This window comes from Lissotriton helveticus, chromosome 3_2, assembly GCF_964261635.1.
Source record: "Lissotriton helveticus chromosome 3_2, aLisHel1.1, whole genome shotgun sequence".
Classification (NCBI taxonomy): domain Eukaryota; kingdom Metazoa; phylum Chordata; class Amphibia; order Caudata; family Salamandridae; genus Lissotriton; species Lissotriton helveticus.
In genome coordinates this window covers 359789755-359808887 of record NC_136062.1, presented here as the reverse complement: position 1 = coordinate 359808887, position 19133 = coordinate 359789755, and the positions used below count along the sequence as shown (strand labels likewise).

The window sequence follows — 19133 nt, the reverse complement described above, 5'->3', positions numbered from 1 at the left end:
AAACTATCCAAAGTCGCACCTTCAGCCAGGCCATGTGCGGTAGTATCTAGGCGCGACGATAAATACTCTGACTGCTACAGCTCAGCCGAACCCAGCGAGAATCGACAACATCCAGTCGCTCATCCAGAGGTTCAGACCGCAACACTCACTCCCAGCGAGAATGTTCATGCAGTTGATAGGCATGATGGCCTCCTGCATCTTCATAGTCCCGCACGCGAGATTGCATATGCGTCCGCTCCAAGAATGCTTGGCGAATCAGTGGACACAGGCTCAAGGACAGTTAAAGGACCTAGTGTTGGTGACCGGTCGGGCGTACACCTCTCTGCATTGGTGGAATCCACACAACCTTTGCAAGGGCCGACCGTTCCAAGAGCCTGTGCCACAGATCATCCTGACAACGGACGCATCTCTCCAGGGATGGGGAGCTCATGTGCTCCACTACACGGTGCAGGGCCTATGGACGACACAGCAAAGGAAGATGCACATCAACTATCTAGAGCTGATGGCAATCTTCATGGCACTCAAATCCTTCAAAGTACATCTGTGCAACACAGTCGTGTTGATCCGGACGGACAACATGACAGCCATGTACTACATCCAGAAGCAGGGGGGTACGCACTCTCCACAGCTGTCTCATCTGGCTCAGAGCATGTGGAAGTGGGCCATTCAGAGGAACATCTTCCTCATGGCGGAACACCTTCCGGGCGAGGACAATCAGATGGCGGATCTGCTCAGCAGGTACAGCCATCAAATGCACGAGTGGGAGATACATCCATCAGTACTCCACCCGTACTTCCAGCAGTGGGGTCATCCAGAGATCGACCTGTTTGCCACAAGGGAAAACGCAAAATGCCAAAGCTTTGCCGCCAGGTTCCCTCACCCACAATCGCAGGGCAATGCGATATGGATGAACTGGTCAGGCAGATTTGCGTACGCTTTTCCCCCAGCACCTCTCATTCCGCTGGTGGCAAGAAAGCTAAGGAAACACTCGCTGACGCTCATCCTGGTTGCTCCAACGTGGGCACGCCAACCGTGGTACACCACGTTTCTAGAACTCTCCGTGGTACCGAATCAAAGGTTGCGTCTCACACCCAGGCTCTTGACGCAGAACCATGGCGACATTCAGCATCCGGATCCGCACCAGCTCAATCTGGCGATCTGGCTCCTGAAGTCTTAGAGTTTGGCTACCTTAACCTGCCTCCGGAATGCATGGACATCATCAGGGAGGCCAGGAAGCCCACTACCAGAGCTTGCTATGCTGCGAAATGGAAGCGGTTTGTCATTTACTGTACAGGACATCACATAAACCCGCTAGATGCATCCATTCCTAACATCATCTGTTATTTGTTACATCTTTACAAGTGCAATCTAGCGTACGCTTCCATTCGGATACACTTATCCGCCATAGCGGCTTACCTCCAGAACAGGCAGCATCTCTCTGTTTTCAGGGTGCCTGCCATTAAAGCCTTCCTGGAAGGTCTGAAACGAGTCATTCCTCCCAGAACCCACCAGCTCCTATGTGGAATCTCAATGTGGTTCTCACTAGGCTGATGGGCCCACCTTTTGAGCCTCTACATTCATATGAGATTCAGTTCTTAACATGGAAAGTGGCTTTCCTCATTGCTATTACATCTCTCAGACGTGTTAGTGAGCTGCAAGCGCTCACAATACAAGAGCCATTTATAAAAATTCACTCAAACAGGGTTGTGCTCCGCACTAACCCCAAGTTCCTTCCAAAGGTGGTGTCACACTTTCATGTCAATCAGACAATTGAACTGCCCGCATTCTTTCCAAAACCGGAAACAGTAGCAGAAAGAATGCTCCATACGCTGGACGTCAAAAGGGCATTGATGTACTACATTGACAGAACACAACAATTTAGAAAGACACAGCAACTTTTTGTTGCCTTCTCAGCCCAGCACAAAGGCAACGCAATTTCCAAGGCAGGAATAGCCAGGTGGATCGTTAAATGTATTCAGATTTGTTATCAGAAAGCTAAACGCACTTTAACGGTCCCCCCCCAGAGCACACTCCACACGCAAGTTGGGAGCCTCCATGGCTTTCCTTGGAAACATTCCTTTGGAAGACATTTTCAGAGCAGCCACGTGGTCAACACCACACACGTTTACCAAACATTACTGTGTAGATGTGCATTCCAAGCAGCAGGCAGCTGTAGGACATGCTGTTCTCAAAACTCTTTTTCAGACTTCTGCAGCTGGCACGGGCGGCCGCCGTTAATGGAGGGACTGCTATGTATTCTATGCAATAGATATGAATTTAGCAGCCCACATGCCTCGAACTGAATATGCTACTTACCAGTATGCATCTGTTCTTGGCATGTAGGGCTGCTAACATTCATATCGCCCACCCTCCTCCCCGGTGCCCGTAGCGGCTGCAGATTATTTCTTGCATTCATTCATTAGCATGGACATCAGTTACACTATTTCACTCCATCTCTGCCACAATGGCTAAAAACAATCTGGGGATGGAGTCGATGCCCATGCGCACTGCAGTCCAGGGGAGGAGCCACCTATCTCGTGATACTTCGAAGACTCTTCCAGGACAACAATGTGCAATCATCCGGACCTAACACTAGGCGGCGATCTATGCAATAGATATGAATGTTAGCAGCCCTACATGCCAAGAACAGATGCATACTGGTAAGTAGCATATTCATTCACATACTTGTATACACATTTTACCTCACACAGTGTGATATGGTAAAAATAAAATCTGTAGTTGTTGTGGTGTGGTATTGTGGGTGACCGCTCTAAATGTGGCAAGGCATTAAAGAAGTACCTGTGGTTGGTATGACTGCATGGATGATGCAGTTTCTGAGCAAACGCTATGTGTGTCAGGTGAAAAAAGCTGCAAACTTACGGTTATAAATAAGTAACATGCTTCCTACAATTAGCCACAGATCCTGGTAAAACATTTTAATTTAAATCTGCTTTTCTTCTAGACGCTTTTTGGGCTACAAGAGCCAACAACATTTGCCACCAGCGTTTTTTGTCAGTTCCATTTTCTGGATCTTCATGACCTGGTTTATTTTGTTCCTACCGGATATCCTTTTACATTGCCAAACGTACCCCTGAGGAACAGGACAGACATTGAATGAATAAACATGTTTGCAATAAAAGCTATGTTGGTAGATAATGCCTGTATTATATTACAGGTAGAGAAGCTACTGGAGAAATGTTTGACTGAAAAATGAAACTGGATATGTTGTATAGTTCCATATATTGATGGTTGAGCATTGTTTGCTTCAGTGATAGTTGGCAGATATGAGCCTTTAGATCACAGTATTTCAACAATTGCACTCTAAGGCTTGATGAATCCATGGTTCCGTTGTGGAATCATGATCACATGTGATTTAGCGTCAGTATTCACGATACCCCGTGCATTCCAATGTATGACAAATGGGAGGGTATCATGTTGTAATAGCCCCTAAAGCAATGCTAGAAATTAAGATATTTTTTGTATTATAACCCTGCACTACTCTCCTCTGAATTTTAGTAGAATTCCTCAGTGTTCGCTAGCAAATAAATCAAAAGCAGTCTTGCCAAAGTAGGGACTAATAGGGAATCATGTTGGCAGGCTAGAGAGAGTAGACAGTGTACCTGATGACTTCTCTAACTGAAACCATTATGTTTTTTTAATCCGCACCAGTACTTTGAGGCTCCGGTGCTGCTCAAAGAAACAAGTCTTGGCAGAACCAATAGGTCTCACCTATGCAAGAGCTATTGGCTTTGCCAGAATGTTTTAGCAATGTTGTACACTAGAGTGGCTGCTGTTCAACATGCATAAACACTAGTGGGGTATGTGGTGTGTTATGGAGTGGCGCAGAATTGCTTACTGCAGAGTTGAGTGGCTTGGAGAGGAAAGGAGTGGAGTGTCATGAAGTAGTGTACATTGTTGTGAAGGGAGGAGAGTGGCCGTATGGTTGAGTGGTGTAGAATATAGTGTCAGAGTAGTTTAGAGTGTTGTAGAGTGTAGCGAAATAGTGTCATGGAGTGGTGTAGAGTGGAGTGGCATATAAGGTGTTGAGCGGAGTAGAGTGGCACAGAGCAGAGTAAATTGTCATAGAGGGGAGTGGCTCGGAGTAGAGTTTAGTAGTGTGTCATTGAATAGAGTTGAGTAAAGTGACATAGTGGGAATTGTGTTGAGCTTTGTAGAGTGGAGTTGTGTAGTGTAGTGACATAGAATGGAGTAGAACATCAGTGGAGCATAGTTTAATAGAGAAGAGTACAATGGAATAGAGTGCCGTGGAGTAGAGTAGCCTACAGCGAAGTGGGGCAGTGTACATTGGTGAAGGGTTAATTGGGTTTGAGTTAAGTAGTGTGGAATGCATTGGCATAAAGTGCATTGATGTGCAGTGGCATAGAGTACAGTAGTGCAGATTGGTCATGCAGAGTAGCGTGTCAGAGTGCACGGTCGTAGAGTGCATAGTAGAATGGTGCTGATCGCAGTAACATAGAGTACAGTGGTGGAGAATAGAATAGAGTGGCTTAGAGTGTAGCGACATACAGTGCAGTGACTTAGTGACGTAGCATGCAGTGTCCTAGAGTGCAGCGGCATAGAGTAGAATGTTGTAGAGTAGAGTAGCATAAAGTGCAGTGGTGCAAAATAGTTGGCGTAGGTGCAGTGACGTAGGCCGCATTGTTTTGAGTACATTTGCGTAGAGTGCATTGGTTTAGAGTACAGTGGTATAGCATAGAGTGCAGTGACGTAGAGTGGAGTAGAGTGACGTAGAATGCAGTTGCATAGAGTGCCTTAGTGTAGAGTAGATTGTTTCACAGTAGAGTGGAGTGGTGCAGGTAGAGTATAGTGATGCAGAATAAAGCGCAATGGTGTAGAGTAGAGTGACGAAGCGTTGATTGTAGTTGAGTAGAGCGGCATAGAATGCAGTGGCATAGGGTACATTGGTGTAGAGTAGATTGTTTCAGAGTAGAGTGACGTGCTGTGGTGTGGAGTAGTGCAGGGTAGAGATGGTTTCAGAGTAGAGTGGAGTGGCATAGAGTAGAGTGGTACAGCGGTATAGAGTGGATTGTCGTAGAGTACAGTGCCGTAGAATGGAGCGATGCAGAGTGCAGTGGCGTAGAGTTCAGTGGTGGAGCATGCAGTGTTGCAGTAACTTAAATTGAAGTGGCATAGAGAGAAGTGGTGCCGAGTAGAGTGGAGTGGTGCAGGGTAGACTACAGTGGCATAGTGGAGTGATGCACTGGTGTATAGTGCAGTGTCATAGAGTGGTGCAGTGACATAGATTACAGTGGTGCGGAGCAGAATAGATTGATGTAGAATGCAGTGACGTAGTGCGCAATAGTGTAGAGGGACGTTGAATGTAGTTGCACAGAGTATAATATTGTAGACTAAAGTGGCATAAAGTGCAATAGTGCAGAGTAGTTGCCGTAGGTACAGTAGCGTAGTGTGTATTGTTTTTGAGTAAAGTGGTGTAGAGTGAATTAGCGTAGAGTACAATGGTTTAGAGTAGAGTGTTGTAGCACAGAGTGCTGTGGCATGGAGTGCAGTGGCACAGAGTAGAGTAGAATAGCGTGAAATGGCGCAGAGTAAATTATTTCTGAATAGAGAGAAAGTGTAGTGGTGCAGGGTAGAGTAAAGTGGTGCAGAGTAGAGTGCTGTGGCATAGAGTACTGGTGTAGGGCGCAGTGATGTAGAGTAGAGTGGAGCAGCGTTGATTGCAGTAGTGTAGAATGGAGTGCCACAGAGTGGAGTAGAATGGCGTAAAGTTTAGTGGCATAAAGGATTTTGTTTCAGAGTAGAGTGAAGTGGCGTAAAGTAGAGTTATGCAGGATAGAGTGGAGTGGTATAGAGTAGTATTGTAGAGTAAATTGTTAAAAATTGGAGTGGCATAGACTGGAGTGGTGTACAGTGCTGCGGTGCATAGCAGAGGTGGGTAGAGTAGACTAACATAGAGAAGAGTGGTGAGGAGTAGAAAGACATAGAGTGCAGTGGTGCAGAGTATATTAGAAAGGCGTAGAATACAGTAGAGTGGTGCTGACTAGAGGGCAGTGGCATCCAGTATAGAGTTATACTATGTTAAAAGGATTTATACAGCGTATGGCTTACCCTGCGACGGGGCGTCCCAGCGCTACCCAGGTACAAGTTGCCGCAGACGAGCAGAGGGAGCGAGGTAGACCAGGAATAACCAGCTTTTTGTAGCCTTTCTGAAGGTTGGTTAATTCTGAAGACCCCTAATCGATACAGGGGGCGAGTTCCAGAGTCCAGATGCCAAAGCCTTAAAGTAGCGTCCCCCGGCTCTAGCTCGTAGGACTCAGGGGCAGGAGGGAGGCGGTACAGGCTAAAAACTGATCGGCTGAACGCATGTTTGGAGAGTATGGTGCTAGCATGTTCGGCCCCCGGCCTTCTGACATCATGGTGGGCATGTGCAGAGCACAGCCGGGGCCTTCCGAACCGCGCACCTGTGGAATTCCTCAGCACTGCGGGGAAATTCTGGCCGCAGTGAGAGAAAGAAAAATAAACACCAAACACTCTGGAAGACACATCCTGACATTGACCTCTATCTTTGACTGCACAGCATGTGTCAAAAGATCAGAACAAGAATGCATTCCGAAGTCAACTTTCTGATTGTCCCCAAGATGTCTTTAGCAAACCAGATAGCTGCTGTGTGTTGTAGGCAGTAACCTAAACATACTTCTCCATTTCCAAATACAGGAAGATGGTCTGATGTACCTCTCAGGCTAGCATCTTTCTATTTGTAGCCAGTCACAAAGGGTCGCAATTTGTGATCTCCCTAATTAATACTCATTAAGTGGGTCTTTCTGCGGCCTATTCTTCCTCCTCCTTCCCAAATTGAGTCAATTCTCAAAAAGCTGGTGAACAGTTTTGCATACTCTCATCCTCCACCCACAAGATGTTCACATTCCACTCGGTGACTCGCATCTAGACATAACTGAATGCCTCTCAGGGATCCAGTACTGACTGGACCTATGCTAACTAATGCTAAACCATGCCAAGATGAGATTAGTTACATTCCCCTTGCCATAGAACCAAGATGTCTCCTTTCCATCCCATTCCCTTCAGGCATATTCAAGTCTACTCTTATACCTACACCATATCAGGCTCAGTCAATAGCAAGATAACTTTCTAAAACCATCTCTAAGGCCATCTTGACAATCTTCAATGATTTACTGTCTGCAAGATGTGCTGCTATCCCTCTCCACCTGATTCTTCAAACAATAACTTGATCAGTGTGTTAGTCCTGATAAAAATCTTCTTCTGCTGTAGTCTGGCTTTTAGGGCTTCTCCCATGACTTTGTACCTTATTAAAGTTCTCACCAGACCTCTTTTAAACCTCCCAATATCCATCCTAGATCACAAGCATCATAATCATGTTAAACACACCCCTTTCCAGAAGTACCTGTCTTTGCTTTCAAATGACTCCCCAATACTATACCACCATCCTATCACTGTATATCTCCCAGATCTGTTTATTCTCACTTTGGATGCCACTGGGAAACGTACCTCTATGAACACTGTTAAGCTTAATATTGATGGTCTTTACTGTGTTGGGTATCCAGGAGTAGACTTGTTTAAAATGTTTGTGTATTCCTTAACTTGAACATCACATTTGGCCGAAGTGGGTTTTCAGATCCCATTCGTTCTCAGCACTTCCTTGCTTCTCTACCTTTTCTACAAGACCTGGAGGACGGACCCTGGATTTATCAAGACGTCGGAAGAAGAAAGGAAGCGGGTAAATATATTTACTTATAAAAACTAGAAAAAGATTTATATCTTGAGTTTTTTACCCTGCGTCAGCAAGTAGTATGTAAGGAATGCATATATTGAAGTTTTTCCCATGATTCTATTTTGTATTTCTACATTTTGTACTTGTATGACATGGTCTGCTGTGGCCTAGTAATGGTGGAAGGGTGTTTTACCTAAATGTGTTTTATCATAAATTTGTGACTGAAGGTATCCAAATGCTCGTGTCATACGACAAAAACATCAGTCAAGTGTAATATGTTATAACAAGGGCAATGTCATATCACAGTAGCTCATTCACTTACCAGCAACATTCAATAGTTGGAGCCTACAAGCTGACTTTGTGATTGAAAACAATCATGTACTTGCTGCACTGGCTTCAGGGTGACATGTGCCCCATCCAGCTAGTGGAGTTCTGACATTGGGATACATCCCAAGCTCCGGATATCATTTTTCCTGTCAGATGCTTTGGTAAGTCTGGCACCCACGCTGTCCACATCTGCTTCTCCCATCTTTGATGAAGTTAGGACAGTGTGCGGAGGAAAACCAATTGCGTGGCCAGTGTTGTACTACTTCTAGTATACAGGAAATGTGTGTACATGTCCTGCTGTTCTTTGTTCCTAAGTAAAGTGATGTGGTAGGCGGCAGGAGACTTGGGGTTAATAATATTGATATTTGAGCCTAAGAAGAGGGAGGAGGTGTCCCCATAAAATTAATTTTGAAACAAGGAGATGGTGGTAGAAAGCCATAACTATGTCTAGGAGGAACACAATCGTAAAGGACTGAAGGTGAGAGGGGTGGGGAGAATAGAAGGAACAGAAACTGAAGGGCACAGGTGCCGCTAAGTGTCTTGTGATGCTTACTAATGCTTGCCAGGTAGAGTGGAGTGGAGTAATGAAATGGGCCGAGTAGATATGGGGTTATATATCCCTACCTCTTATCACAAGTGAAGTTTGAGAAACACCTGCATCCCAAAGAAAGCCAAGCATACTCTCTCCTCCCATTGTTTCATAATCTAAGAAGGATAGACATGTGTTCTGTCATCTTATTTGTTTGTGCTTAGAAATGTGATGTGTGTGGCCTTTCAGGTGTGCCAGAGCACTCGGATAATATTGCCCTCTAGATCTGCCAGCAGAGTAAATGGGTTTTTACAATAAAATGTGCTATTAGAATTATCTAAACGCATCTTTCTTGCACGCTCTGTCTTGGTATATTTTTACCACAGGTGCTACGTGCTGTAATGTCTGTTTTATACATTGATAAAAGACATGAAAACATAAATGTTGTGTGTACCTTTCAGACCATTGTTACCCTTGCTGAGGCCGGCTGCTTGGACTTCAGGATGTTTTGCACGTCATGCCTGGTAAGTGTAGCATTGCTGGTTTTCGGTCTCAGAGCACTGCTGGCTTTGAGCCTTTAGAGCTTCGGCTGCACTGGTCCAGTCTGGGACTCTATCCTGACGCTCCACAAACTCGGATTTGGAAAAGCTCGACTGCATTTCTTCCCTTATTACATGGCCTTAAGAAATATGCAGTTTTTACCTTCTTGTTTATAGTTGAACGACTCAAGAATTGTTTGTTAATGTTTTGCAGTCTTGTACACACGTCACAAGCTAGTGGCAACCCACTCAGCTCTGGAATCCCAACAGTTTGTTGAGCATTCCAATACACTAGAACGCTACGTTTTACAAACATATAACAAGTGATGCAAAAATAGCAGATTCATGTATACTTAAAACCGAAAAGATGCTTTGAGAAGGAAGAAACGGATGGAAAACTAGTATTAATATAGATTTGTTTTAAAGCACATGGAAGCACTCTACAAAACAGATGCATTAATGAAGCACAGACGAAGAATCATACAGTAATAGCAGTTTATCAGTTAGTAGCAACAAAAAACAGTTTACATATAAAATGTGCAACCGTAGAAGAAAGAAATTAATTTAGTGTCTTAAAAAAACGCTTCCTAAACACTAGTACTTAGTTTTTGCGCATATTAAATTTAGTTCTGGTACCACAAAGAAATTAATGAGGTTCTCTCAATTAGGAAGCTTCGTTCATATTTTGTGTTTGAAACTGGCTTATGAAATGCATAAAAGGTTCAGTGGGGGCAAACATTGCCTGAGGTCCCACTAAGTAGTATTCCCACTGTCTACCCTGAAAAAGCACATGCTTGTGACCCGTGAAAGCAGCATCTTATCCTGCAAGTAAAGGCTTTTGGCAAGCAGATAAAAATATTGAATGTGCCGTATTCACCACACTATGTCTGTGCATTTTGGTCGAAGACCTAGAAGAACCAAACAAGATGGAGAATGGGAATCCACCTCACACCATATTGCCAAGACAAGAGAAGGGATGACACGTTTTCTGCTGGGAATAGAGAAGGACGTTTTTCATCGCTGTACGGTACATTAAACAGTTGCTACCCATTTAACTGTAAGCCAGGTGCAGACAGTGATTTAGATGTTCCAAATATAATGAAGGGAAACGTAGAAAGGAGCCTGGAAGTGAAGCATAAGGAAATTGTGATGCATACCCCAGGCTGGTTACACTGGTCGGTACAAAAGGGGTGGTGATGGATGGAGCATCTGAACCAATCAAACACTCACACCCAGTCAACAGATCTGGGTTTAATCCATCACCGTTCTTTAGCCCACTCTGCCACCCCAGTTCAGACATGGCCATATGCAAATCAGTCTGACCCTGTGCCTCATGGGAACAGTCCAGCCCGAACTGCCAAGCCATGCCTTCCCTGTACCGGAAACAAGCTTCCTAGGACCGGTTTCTGGCATTCCAGCCGTCTTCAGCCAGGCTTGCTTGAATCCAGTTGCAAAGTGAGCAAGGGACTCGCGTCTGAGCATACCATGCCAACTTATGGCAAACAAAGCGGTACAAAAGGGGTGGTGATGGACGGAGCATCTGAACCAATCAAACACTCACACCCAGTCAACAGATCTGGGTTTAATCCATCACCGTTCTTTAGCCCACTCTGCCACCCCAGTTCAGACATGGCTCCAGGTCTGTCAGGAGTTTGAGCCCATTAAGTAGGGCAACAACAAAGGCGCATTTAAAGTACACTGTAGAAAGACAAACAATATAACCGTCTCAAATAATCAGCTCCGAATTCATCTGCCATGAATGCTTTTATAGCATATAAACCAGATGAATTGGACACAATCAGAAAAATAGGCTAAGTGCAAAATGTGCACCAAATCAGCAAATAAATTCATAGCATCCATATTAGAGTCCTAAAAGATATGGCTCACCCCCAAATTGAAAGTCTTTTATAGTAACTTTCACCTTTAAAAACAATGGAAATTGGGCTGTCCCAAGGGTTGAGCAAATGTAGCAATGTAACAGCAAATCAAAATTCCTCATTATAAAACATATGATACACCATCTTAGCACTATCCCACTAAATGAATAATTAGGCACTCCGTTTGACCTGCTGTCATTGTAGGTGGCCAATCAAATCTGGTTACATAAACAATGGAAAGACTTGTAAGTGAAGGGCCTACAGTGAGCAGGCACAAGGAGCCTTGAATAGTATCTGAAGGAGTTCTGGGAGAACATGTAATTTCAAAACAAACCGTTCACATTTTGCTGTGTGGTGTTAACAAGAAATATAAACACACAATGAATCTTATGAAGTAGCAGCCAAATTATTGCAAAATAGACTACAGTACGAGCTGAGGCTTAGTGTAGCACAAGTAAAAAAATAGTACTAGACATCCCAGCATTTCTGTTTCAATTCCAATGTTATTATGAAACCAGATATCATTAATAAATAGCTCTAATATAGTATAATTTCCTTTTTAAAAGTGTATACAACTAAACACTTGTGCACATTAATAAACGTATACTTAAAAAAGGGATACTCTCCCCTAGTGATGCCTACATTTCCAATAGATTGTGACTTTAGAAAATGAGACTGTTCCCCTTGAGTGGTCATTGTAAAGGCAAAATGGATTATCCACTGGAGGAAAGGTCCACATGAGTCAGTCAGTTGTCAGTGTATCTGCACGTTTTACGTTTTTCCACCGGTATCCTTTTCTCTGTGTAGAAACCATTTCTCCTACACCTCTCTTCCAATCAAGTTTAAATGGTTCCTCCTCCTTCCCTCCTAGGTACACTGTTATTCCATACATTTTCGGGTATAATTTTGCCACTTTTTTCAATGTGTGAATATTATTGAATAGTCACAGACTGGTAGATTTGTAATTGTTTGTGTAATGATTTTTGCATTGCTTGCTTCCTGGCACTAACCCTTTGCAATTCCTACATAAACTCACCATGTGGCAGTTTTTTTCACGCTCATAAGTGCCCTATTCAATTCAAAGATTCCACTTATTCTGCTTTTGTGAATTATTATGTGGGATTGAGAACTACAAGTGCCTTTTTAAAAACCTCAGTTGTATTTGAGTATCCAAAAATGTTTGCAAAGTGAACCACCTTAATTCAAGATTTGTCACTAAAGGAAATTGTGAAAATGAAGACTTCTGAAGGTAGTATAAACAGATGCACATGATGTTTAGACACATCTGGTTATTCATTCCTCTTCATTCATTGTTCCTTCACAGGTAAAAAAGCCGCTACGGTCCGTGCATTGTCAGAACTGTAACTCATGCGTAGCCAGGTACGACCAGCACTGTATATGGACTGGGAGATGCATTGGTAAGTTTCAGCTATAGAATTGGAAGCTACCGCATTCTGTTCAAAATGTCTATTTTATGGCAGCTCCATGAAAGATACCTCTTTTTATTTCCCTGTGTTTTTAGTTCTCATTATCTTAGTGCATCAGTAGTGCCTGTGTGATATGGGAATTAGTAACGCAGATCATGGACCTCCCCAGACATTCTCCTATAATGCAGTTTTTATCCATGACTATCGCTTCACTCACAAATGAGTGTGATGACAGCATGCATGGAAGTCACTCACTTTGCCTGTGTTGGTGGGTGGTTTATTAGTAGGTTAAGGTAAGTACCTACAGCTAGAAACAATACCACAATCACAAATCCGGTCGGGTCGAGTCTCAATAAATTCATCCTTGCTCAACCCTTGGTAGCCTGGCTGACGAACAGTCCGGTTTAACTAAGGAGACTGGCATGTAAAGCATTGAATATCGCTAAACCAGTAATCAGTAAAACACAACGCACAATAAAAATCCAACACCAATTTATAATAGAGAATATTTTATAGAGAATATTTTTTTCTTGAAAGGGACACCAAAACAACAAATCCCAGTGTAGGGAACCAGAGAAATTATTTTTGAAAGATTAAATCCAAAAATGTGCTTTCTAGCGCCTAAATGTGACAAAAGTGCCGACTGTGGATGTTTGATAGTGATGGACTGAGATCAAGTCATAGTTTTTAGCTGACCGTGAAGGAGCATGGTTCGGATACGAAAAATGGTTGGGACAGGTCAAGTTTTTAGCTTTGCCTTTAGTCACGGTTTTTGGAGTTTTTTCTCTGATGTCAAGTGGTAGTCTTGACCTAGCCGTTTTCTAGTTAGATGACGATGGCTTGCTGCAGCGCGAGGCGTCGGTGAGCCCTGGAGGTCTTTGTCCTTGATGTTGAAGAGCTCCAGAACTTTCAGCACGACAACCTTTAAAAGGGCGAGTTGCGGCTCAACGTCCCCGGTTTGACTCTCATCGTCGAGGTCAGTAAACTTATCAAGCTTATTCCCAAATGTTTCCAGACTTCCAGAGCTGCTTCTGGAAGGTCTTTTGGGGGTCATTGAAGGTCCCCAACAACAGCCAAGAGTCCAAAAGCTTTGATTTGCCTCTCTGGGTTGGGGACTAGAGTTCCCACAGTGAACTTGCTAAATCCAGGAAAGTCTAGGTGAAGCTGTTCAGCGAGGCTTGTTTTTTTTGGAGATGATTTTAGTGACTTCTTCTAGCACTCTTCCTCCTGTTGCTGATCAGGTAGTTCACTTTATGGTTTTTGAAGCCAGGCAAAGTCCTCTCTTTGTGAAGCCTTGATTGTGCAGCAGGTGTAGTCCTTTTGAGTGTAGTCCTCTCCTTGTACAGCCCAAGGATTCAGTAGGGCAGTCTTTCTTCTTCTGATGTTTCCAAGCAGGGATCTGAGGTGCAGTGCAGCTCCTCCATATTTATTCCTCAATCCAGGCTTTCAAGAGGAGGCGTACTCCCAACCAATAGGGTTCAAGTTGCCTCCGTCTGGTATGAACCCTTCCTGGGAAGTGTAGCATATTTCCTGTCCCAGAATGCACATCTGAGCAAAAATTAAAATGGATAAAATCGCTACTCGAAGTTTAGGTCTGACTAACCGAGCCCATAGGTGTGGCTAACTTTTCCCTACACTCCCCTTCCAACACCTCTCCTAATCTAATTAATGGGGCTTCCATTAGGCTGGGGGTGCAGGTAGTGGAGGTGGGCCTGGTTCTTGTGCGGTCTGTGCTTTTACCCTTGAAGACCAGTTTGGCTGCCCATCCTACTTCCTGTCTTAGCATATGCAGGCAGCATATCTCTGCACACCACACAATTCTATTGTTTCAGCCCCAGGCCTCCTAACACCTAATCAGGCATCAGCTAAGCTCCGGCTATCAAAGGCTGTTATTCAGAAGAGGGTGCTACAGGTCGGTTTTAGATAACTACTGGAAAGAAAATCTTAAAACTACTTTTTTTGTAATAGTTATAATATAGCCAACCTTGGCAAGTTGTGGGATTTATTGTAACTATTATTTGGATACTTTGAATCATGTTGCTAGCTATCTACAATCAAAAAATATACTATATTGAAGTTAAATAAAGCCTTACCATGTTAGCCTATGGAAATAGCAGCACCGAATTGGCGGTTTTTCCCTCACCCGGGCGTATAAAACATATTTTGTAATGTCCCTGCTTTTAATTAACAGGGACCCTACCGTTGGGGCACCTAGGGCAGACCTTGGCGGTTACTTATATGTAATAAATAGTTAGTTAAAGACTTTAAAACTGCTTATAATTCCAAAGTAGAATTTGGACATTATTTTATTTTAAAAGCAGCATGCAAGGCAGGACTGGCTTTAAAATAACACTAGACACCGCTACAGTGCACCCTTAAGTGCATTAAATCCAAACACCATACAATTTTATGGACAAAGCACTAGCCAATGGGACTGGTTATTAGAGCGCCTGAGCAGTTTTAGAGTCAGTAACCACCAGTATCAGTCAGAAAATGGGGGTGATCAGGGCAAAAATGATGACTTTTCTATAGCCAATATGTAAGAAAGTTGTGCAACCTCTTGTGCAGCCACCTCAATTACTCCTAAACCTATGTGCTGGGCTTGATGGTGATGGCAGCCGCACTATAAACATATTGCAACCTTCAGCATGGTCATTGTGTCATGGCTTAGGTATATGATTCAGGCCTACCTGACTAACGATTTTTTAACACTTTCATACGGCTCTTTGCAGCACAGCGAAAAAACTGGATAGAAGGTGGAAGTGAAAATCTATGATTTCATTAATCCTTTTATAGCAAAGATTCAGATTAAAAAAAAAACACTATCTCAAAAATTGAAGATTAAATGGCCTTATTTAGGAAGAAAAAGCTGTGTTGGTTATATTATTGCCAATGAGTATATTGTGATAGGGAGGTATTTATCTCATTGCCACTGACAGCCTCAATTAGAATAGTGTAATAGAATAATAACTCCTTTTTTCATAATCCCTGCTGAAGTCTGTATTACATGGGGTATATTATGCATGCCCCTACCGTACTTGCTATCTTGTAGCTCACTAGATGTAGACTCATAATGTAGTGTAGTTCCTATATTCCCAATAGGCTCTGCGCATTGGAATAACATAAACGATAGTTTAGACGTAGGACTGAGGTCGACTAGGTCTCTACTGAATATGTTAGACTTAATTATGAATGCCAGCTAGCTCAGAGGTCACTAGAAACTTTCTCGAATGAACAGGAAGGAGTTAACTTTCCTGATTAGACAAGAAGGGATTAGTTTCTGACAACCGCATAAACATGACCACTCTGCTCCCTCCAGAACAAGGAGTATATCTCCAGAGTCGTGTGAAAACAATAGACAGCTATTTCACTCAGTCAGTCGTACATGCTTAGTTTCACCAGGAGTGCAGAGAAATAGAGAGACGGGCGTTTTTAATAAAAGTTATTTATTGAGCAGTCCTCTTTCTTGTGCAAGAGAAGTGAATTGCCACAATTGCAATACTTGTTATAAAGTAAGTGCGTACAGAAAAAGTAGTATTATGAAATAATACTGTAAAAGCACTGATATGGTTTCTGAGCCATATGATACTTAAAATGGATAAAATATATACATACATAAAATCATTGACTAAACTTACTCAACTGGTGCTTCTAAGATACGCCTACGCCGGTGTACCTAACCTAAGCCTAGTACGTGGGAAGGAGTAAGTGAGCTGCAGTTTAAGTTAAGTTAGTTTTTGCCAAGAATCTGAATCAAGAATTCTCTAAGGATCTAATCAGCTCCGTACCTTGGTTATAGAATGAAGGAGGTCTTGTATCTCTTTCTCAGGACTTGATTTCCCAGCAACCCGCAAGGGTGACTGGAAACACTGGAGCTGGATTTCTCGGCAGGAGAAAAGACAGCGTCTCTCTCAGTGCGTCAATGGGACGGTCGGCTTCCTGCGGCTCTTGTTACAGCTGGGCTTCGGGTAAGTAGATAGCCGATCTGCTCCAAACCACCGTGTGTTTGCTTAAGGCAAACGTTGGTATATTTATACCTGGAAGGCACCGAGTTTGACGTAAGGTTGGACATAAGACGTCACTAAGAACTTAAAGTTCTTTCTGGACTCCAGGAGTTCTTGTTCAAATCAAAACAAAAGCAGGGGGAATTCCCGGGCTGCTGGAGGCTTGGTTTGTTTAAAGAACGCGTTGTACTTTCTAGGAGTCTATGGGAGTAGCCTTGCCGTATTTGGACTGCATTGCCTATGACTAAATATGGATAGGATTATTATGCCTTTATAAGGATATGATACAGAAAAGGGGGTGGTGATGAACAGAGTGTCTGAATTAAGCAGACCACTCTTACCCAGTCCAAAGATCAGGGCTTGATCCATCACCGTTATTTATCTCACTGCCCCATCCCAGCTCAGAACCTGGCTATATGCAAATTAGTCTGTCCCTGGCCCAGTGCATCATGGGAACAGGGCAGACCAAACTACCAAGCCAATTCTTCACCAGAAAGGAGACAAGCTACCGGGGACCGGTTTCTGGCATTTCAGCCTCTTCGGCCCGGCTTGCTTGAATCCTGATGGAGCAGTGAGAAAGGGACTCATGTCTGAGTATACCCTGCCACACCTATAGTGGCCAAAAACGATACAGAAAAGGGGGTGGTGATGAACAGAGTGTCTGAATTAAGCAGACCACTCTTACCCAGTCCAAAGATCAGGGCTTGATCCATCACCGTTATTTATCTTTATAAGGATATGTTTTGTTATAACCACATAAGGGCATGAATCGGGAATATTTAAATAGGGTCCTAGATACGTGTACAATAATAATGTCTTCATAGCATGCACATGTAGAATATACATTATTTGCAACATTCCACATTGCAATTTTTTGGTCTCCTACTAGACAGCGCACATTGCTGTCTTGTTATCTTACAGCGAGCTTAAGAGCCCAACCATTTCTAACAATTGGTTGGCTGCGACCATGATGTTTCAAGATATTCTTGGGCTTGTTTTTTTTTAATCCATTTATAATTGGCCTTGCGTGTCTTCTTTTTACAAATATCTCTTTGTCTTTTATCAGCAACAGTTGATTAGTCAGTTTGTTAATTGTTCTTTTGAAATTTTCCTGGGTAATTGTATTCTTCCAAAGTGGTATTACACCAAATTCTTCCTTTGCTTTATTTACGTAGGCCCAGGCTTGCAATTTCCGGTTGTCTTTGAGTTCTTGCCATAGTATCTGGGACATTGGGTTTCCATGGTCATTTTTTATACGATTCCATACTTTAAGAACTTTACCTTTTCTTGCATACAGCTGGTTATTTATCCCAAATTCCAACCTCACCTGTGCTTGCGAGGCATTATTCGGTAGGCGAAATAAGATCTTGTAGATTTTAGCAACTACGTTATTAATTATCTCCGCATCTTTCCCGTTTAATACCTCACAGCCATATATCAAGGTGGGTAGTAATTTTGCTGATATAATCTTTAGTAAAGGACAATAGGACAATGCAGTTAATTTTTTTTGTATAATCCTAAATGCAGCAACCAAAATACGTGGACGGCATCCACTTAAAATACTATCACCATATCGACTGCATGTATGTAAATTAACACTCCCAGGCATAGACTTAAACGGTAACACAATAGAGTGAACAAACAAACTACTAGGGTTTCAAAAAATATACATTTTTAATTCAATTAAAAAGACAATTAATAACAATTGGTGCAATGATCAAAGTTCATAAAAGAGTCCTAGACTAATACATATGGATTCACAAAACAATTTTTTTTTAAAATTAAAAGGAGGTTAGATGGTATCCGGTCAATCGACTGCAGCCTCTTCGTCATCGAGGACCTAAACGTCGACCAGCCGTACTCCTATATATACCATCAACGATACACATGACCACTTAATCGGTGACGCTGCTGAAGATACCAGCACTCCCGTCGACAATAGTTCTCCTGTCTACAACAAAGTCAAGATCATCATCTTCCTTGCTCACAGTCATTTGTCAACGATAAAGGACAAAGCTATATTAAAAAACAAAAGTTAAAGGTACTCATGCCTTCTCACACAACATTAAGTATGGTGTTTTCATGGCTACCATCTCGTCTTCTAGATGATGAATATTTTGAGGATGACGCTCCCTTTGGAGCTGCACACAGCCTATCAGAATTACATGTTGAAAATCAGGAGAATGAATACAATGAGGGTGAATAATATGAGCAAGAATTTTATGCTCCCCAAGAACACTACCAAGAAGAACAGTATGAAAGGAGTGTTGTGCCTTCTGTCATCACTGGGTTCAGACATACAAATCAGGTTATCAGACTACAGAAGACGTTGCCTTCTGCTATATATATTTTAACACCAGTAAGTCCAATTACTGTACAATCTACAACCATTGCCTACACTTACATCGGCTGATTGTACTCTGCAAGTGGTACAGCTACAAGATCCCACCGCATCTGAGAAGAAAGGGAAGCAGGTGAACTACACAAAACTCATTATGAATTGGATGATTATGAATTGCAAGCACAGTCATCTCCAACCTCACCCCCTGTGGATTCCCCTTTGGGGGACATAGGAGGTTTTTACAACCTCCTAGAAAGAGCAGCGTGATTGTTTGAACTGCCGCTGCCTGCAAAACAAAAGTACAGCTTGCTTTATGACTTCAAGTAACCTTTTCGAAGACATGCGAGTTACATGCCTATTGCT

At 42.9% G+C, this 19133-nt stretch overlaps 1 protein-coding gene across 1 annotated transcript in view; it reads left to right on the top strand.

Annotated features, from left to right (window-relative positions):
- The window catches only part of ZDHHC13 (zDHHC palmitoyltransferase 13), a 265540-nt gene that overhangs the window by 174375 nt on the left and 72032 nt on the right, over nt 1–19133 (top strand). The window contains exons 10-13 of the mRNA XM_078684239.1: nt 2963–3063; nt 7608–7732; nt 9044–9106; nt 12323–12416. Of these exons, the coding sequence (XP_078540365.1) occupies nt 2963–3063; nt 7608–7732; nt 9044–9106; nt 12323–12416 (383 nt within the window). The remainder of the gene's footprint in view (nt 1–2962; nt 3064–7607; nt 7733–9043; nt 9107–12322; nt 12417–19133) is intronic.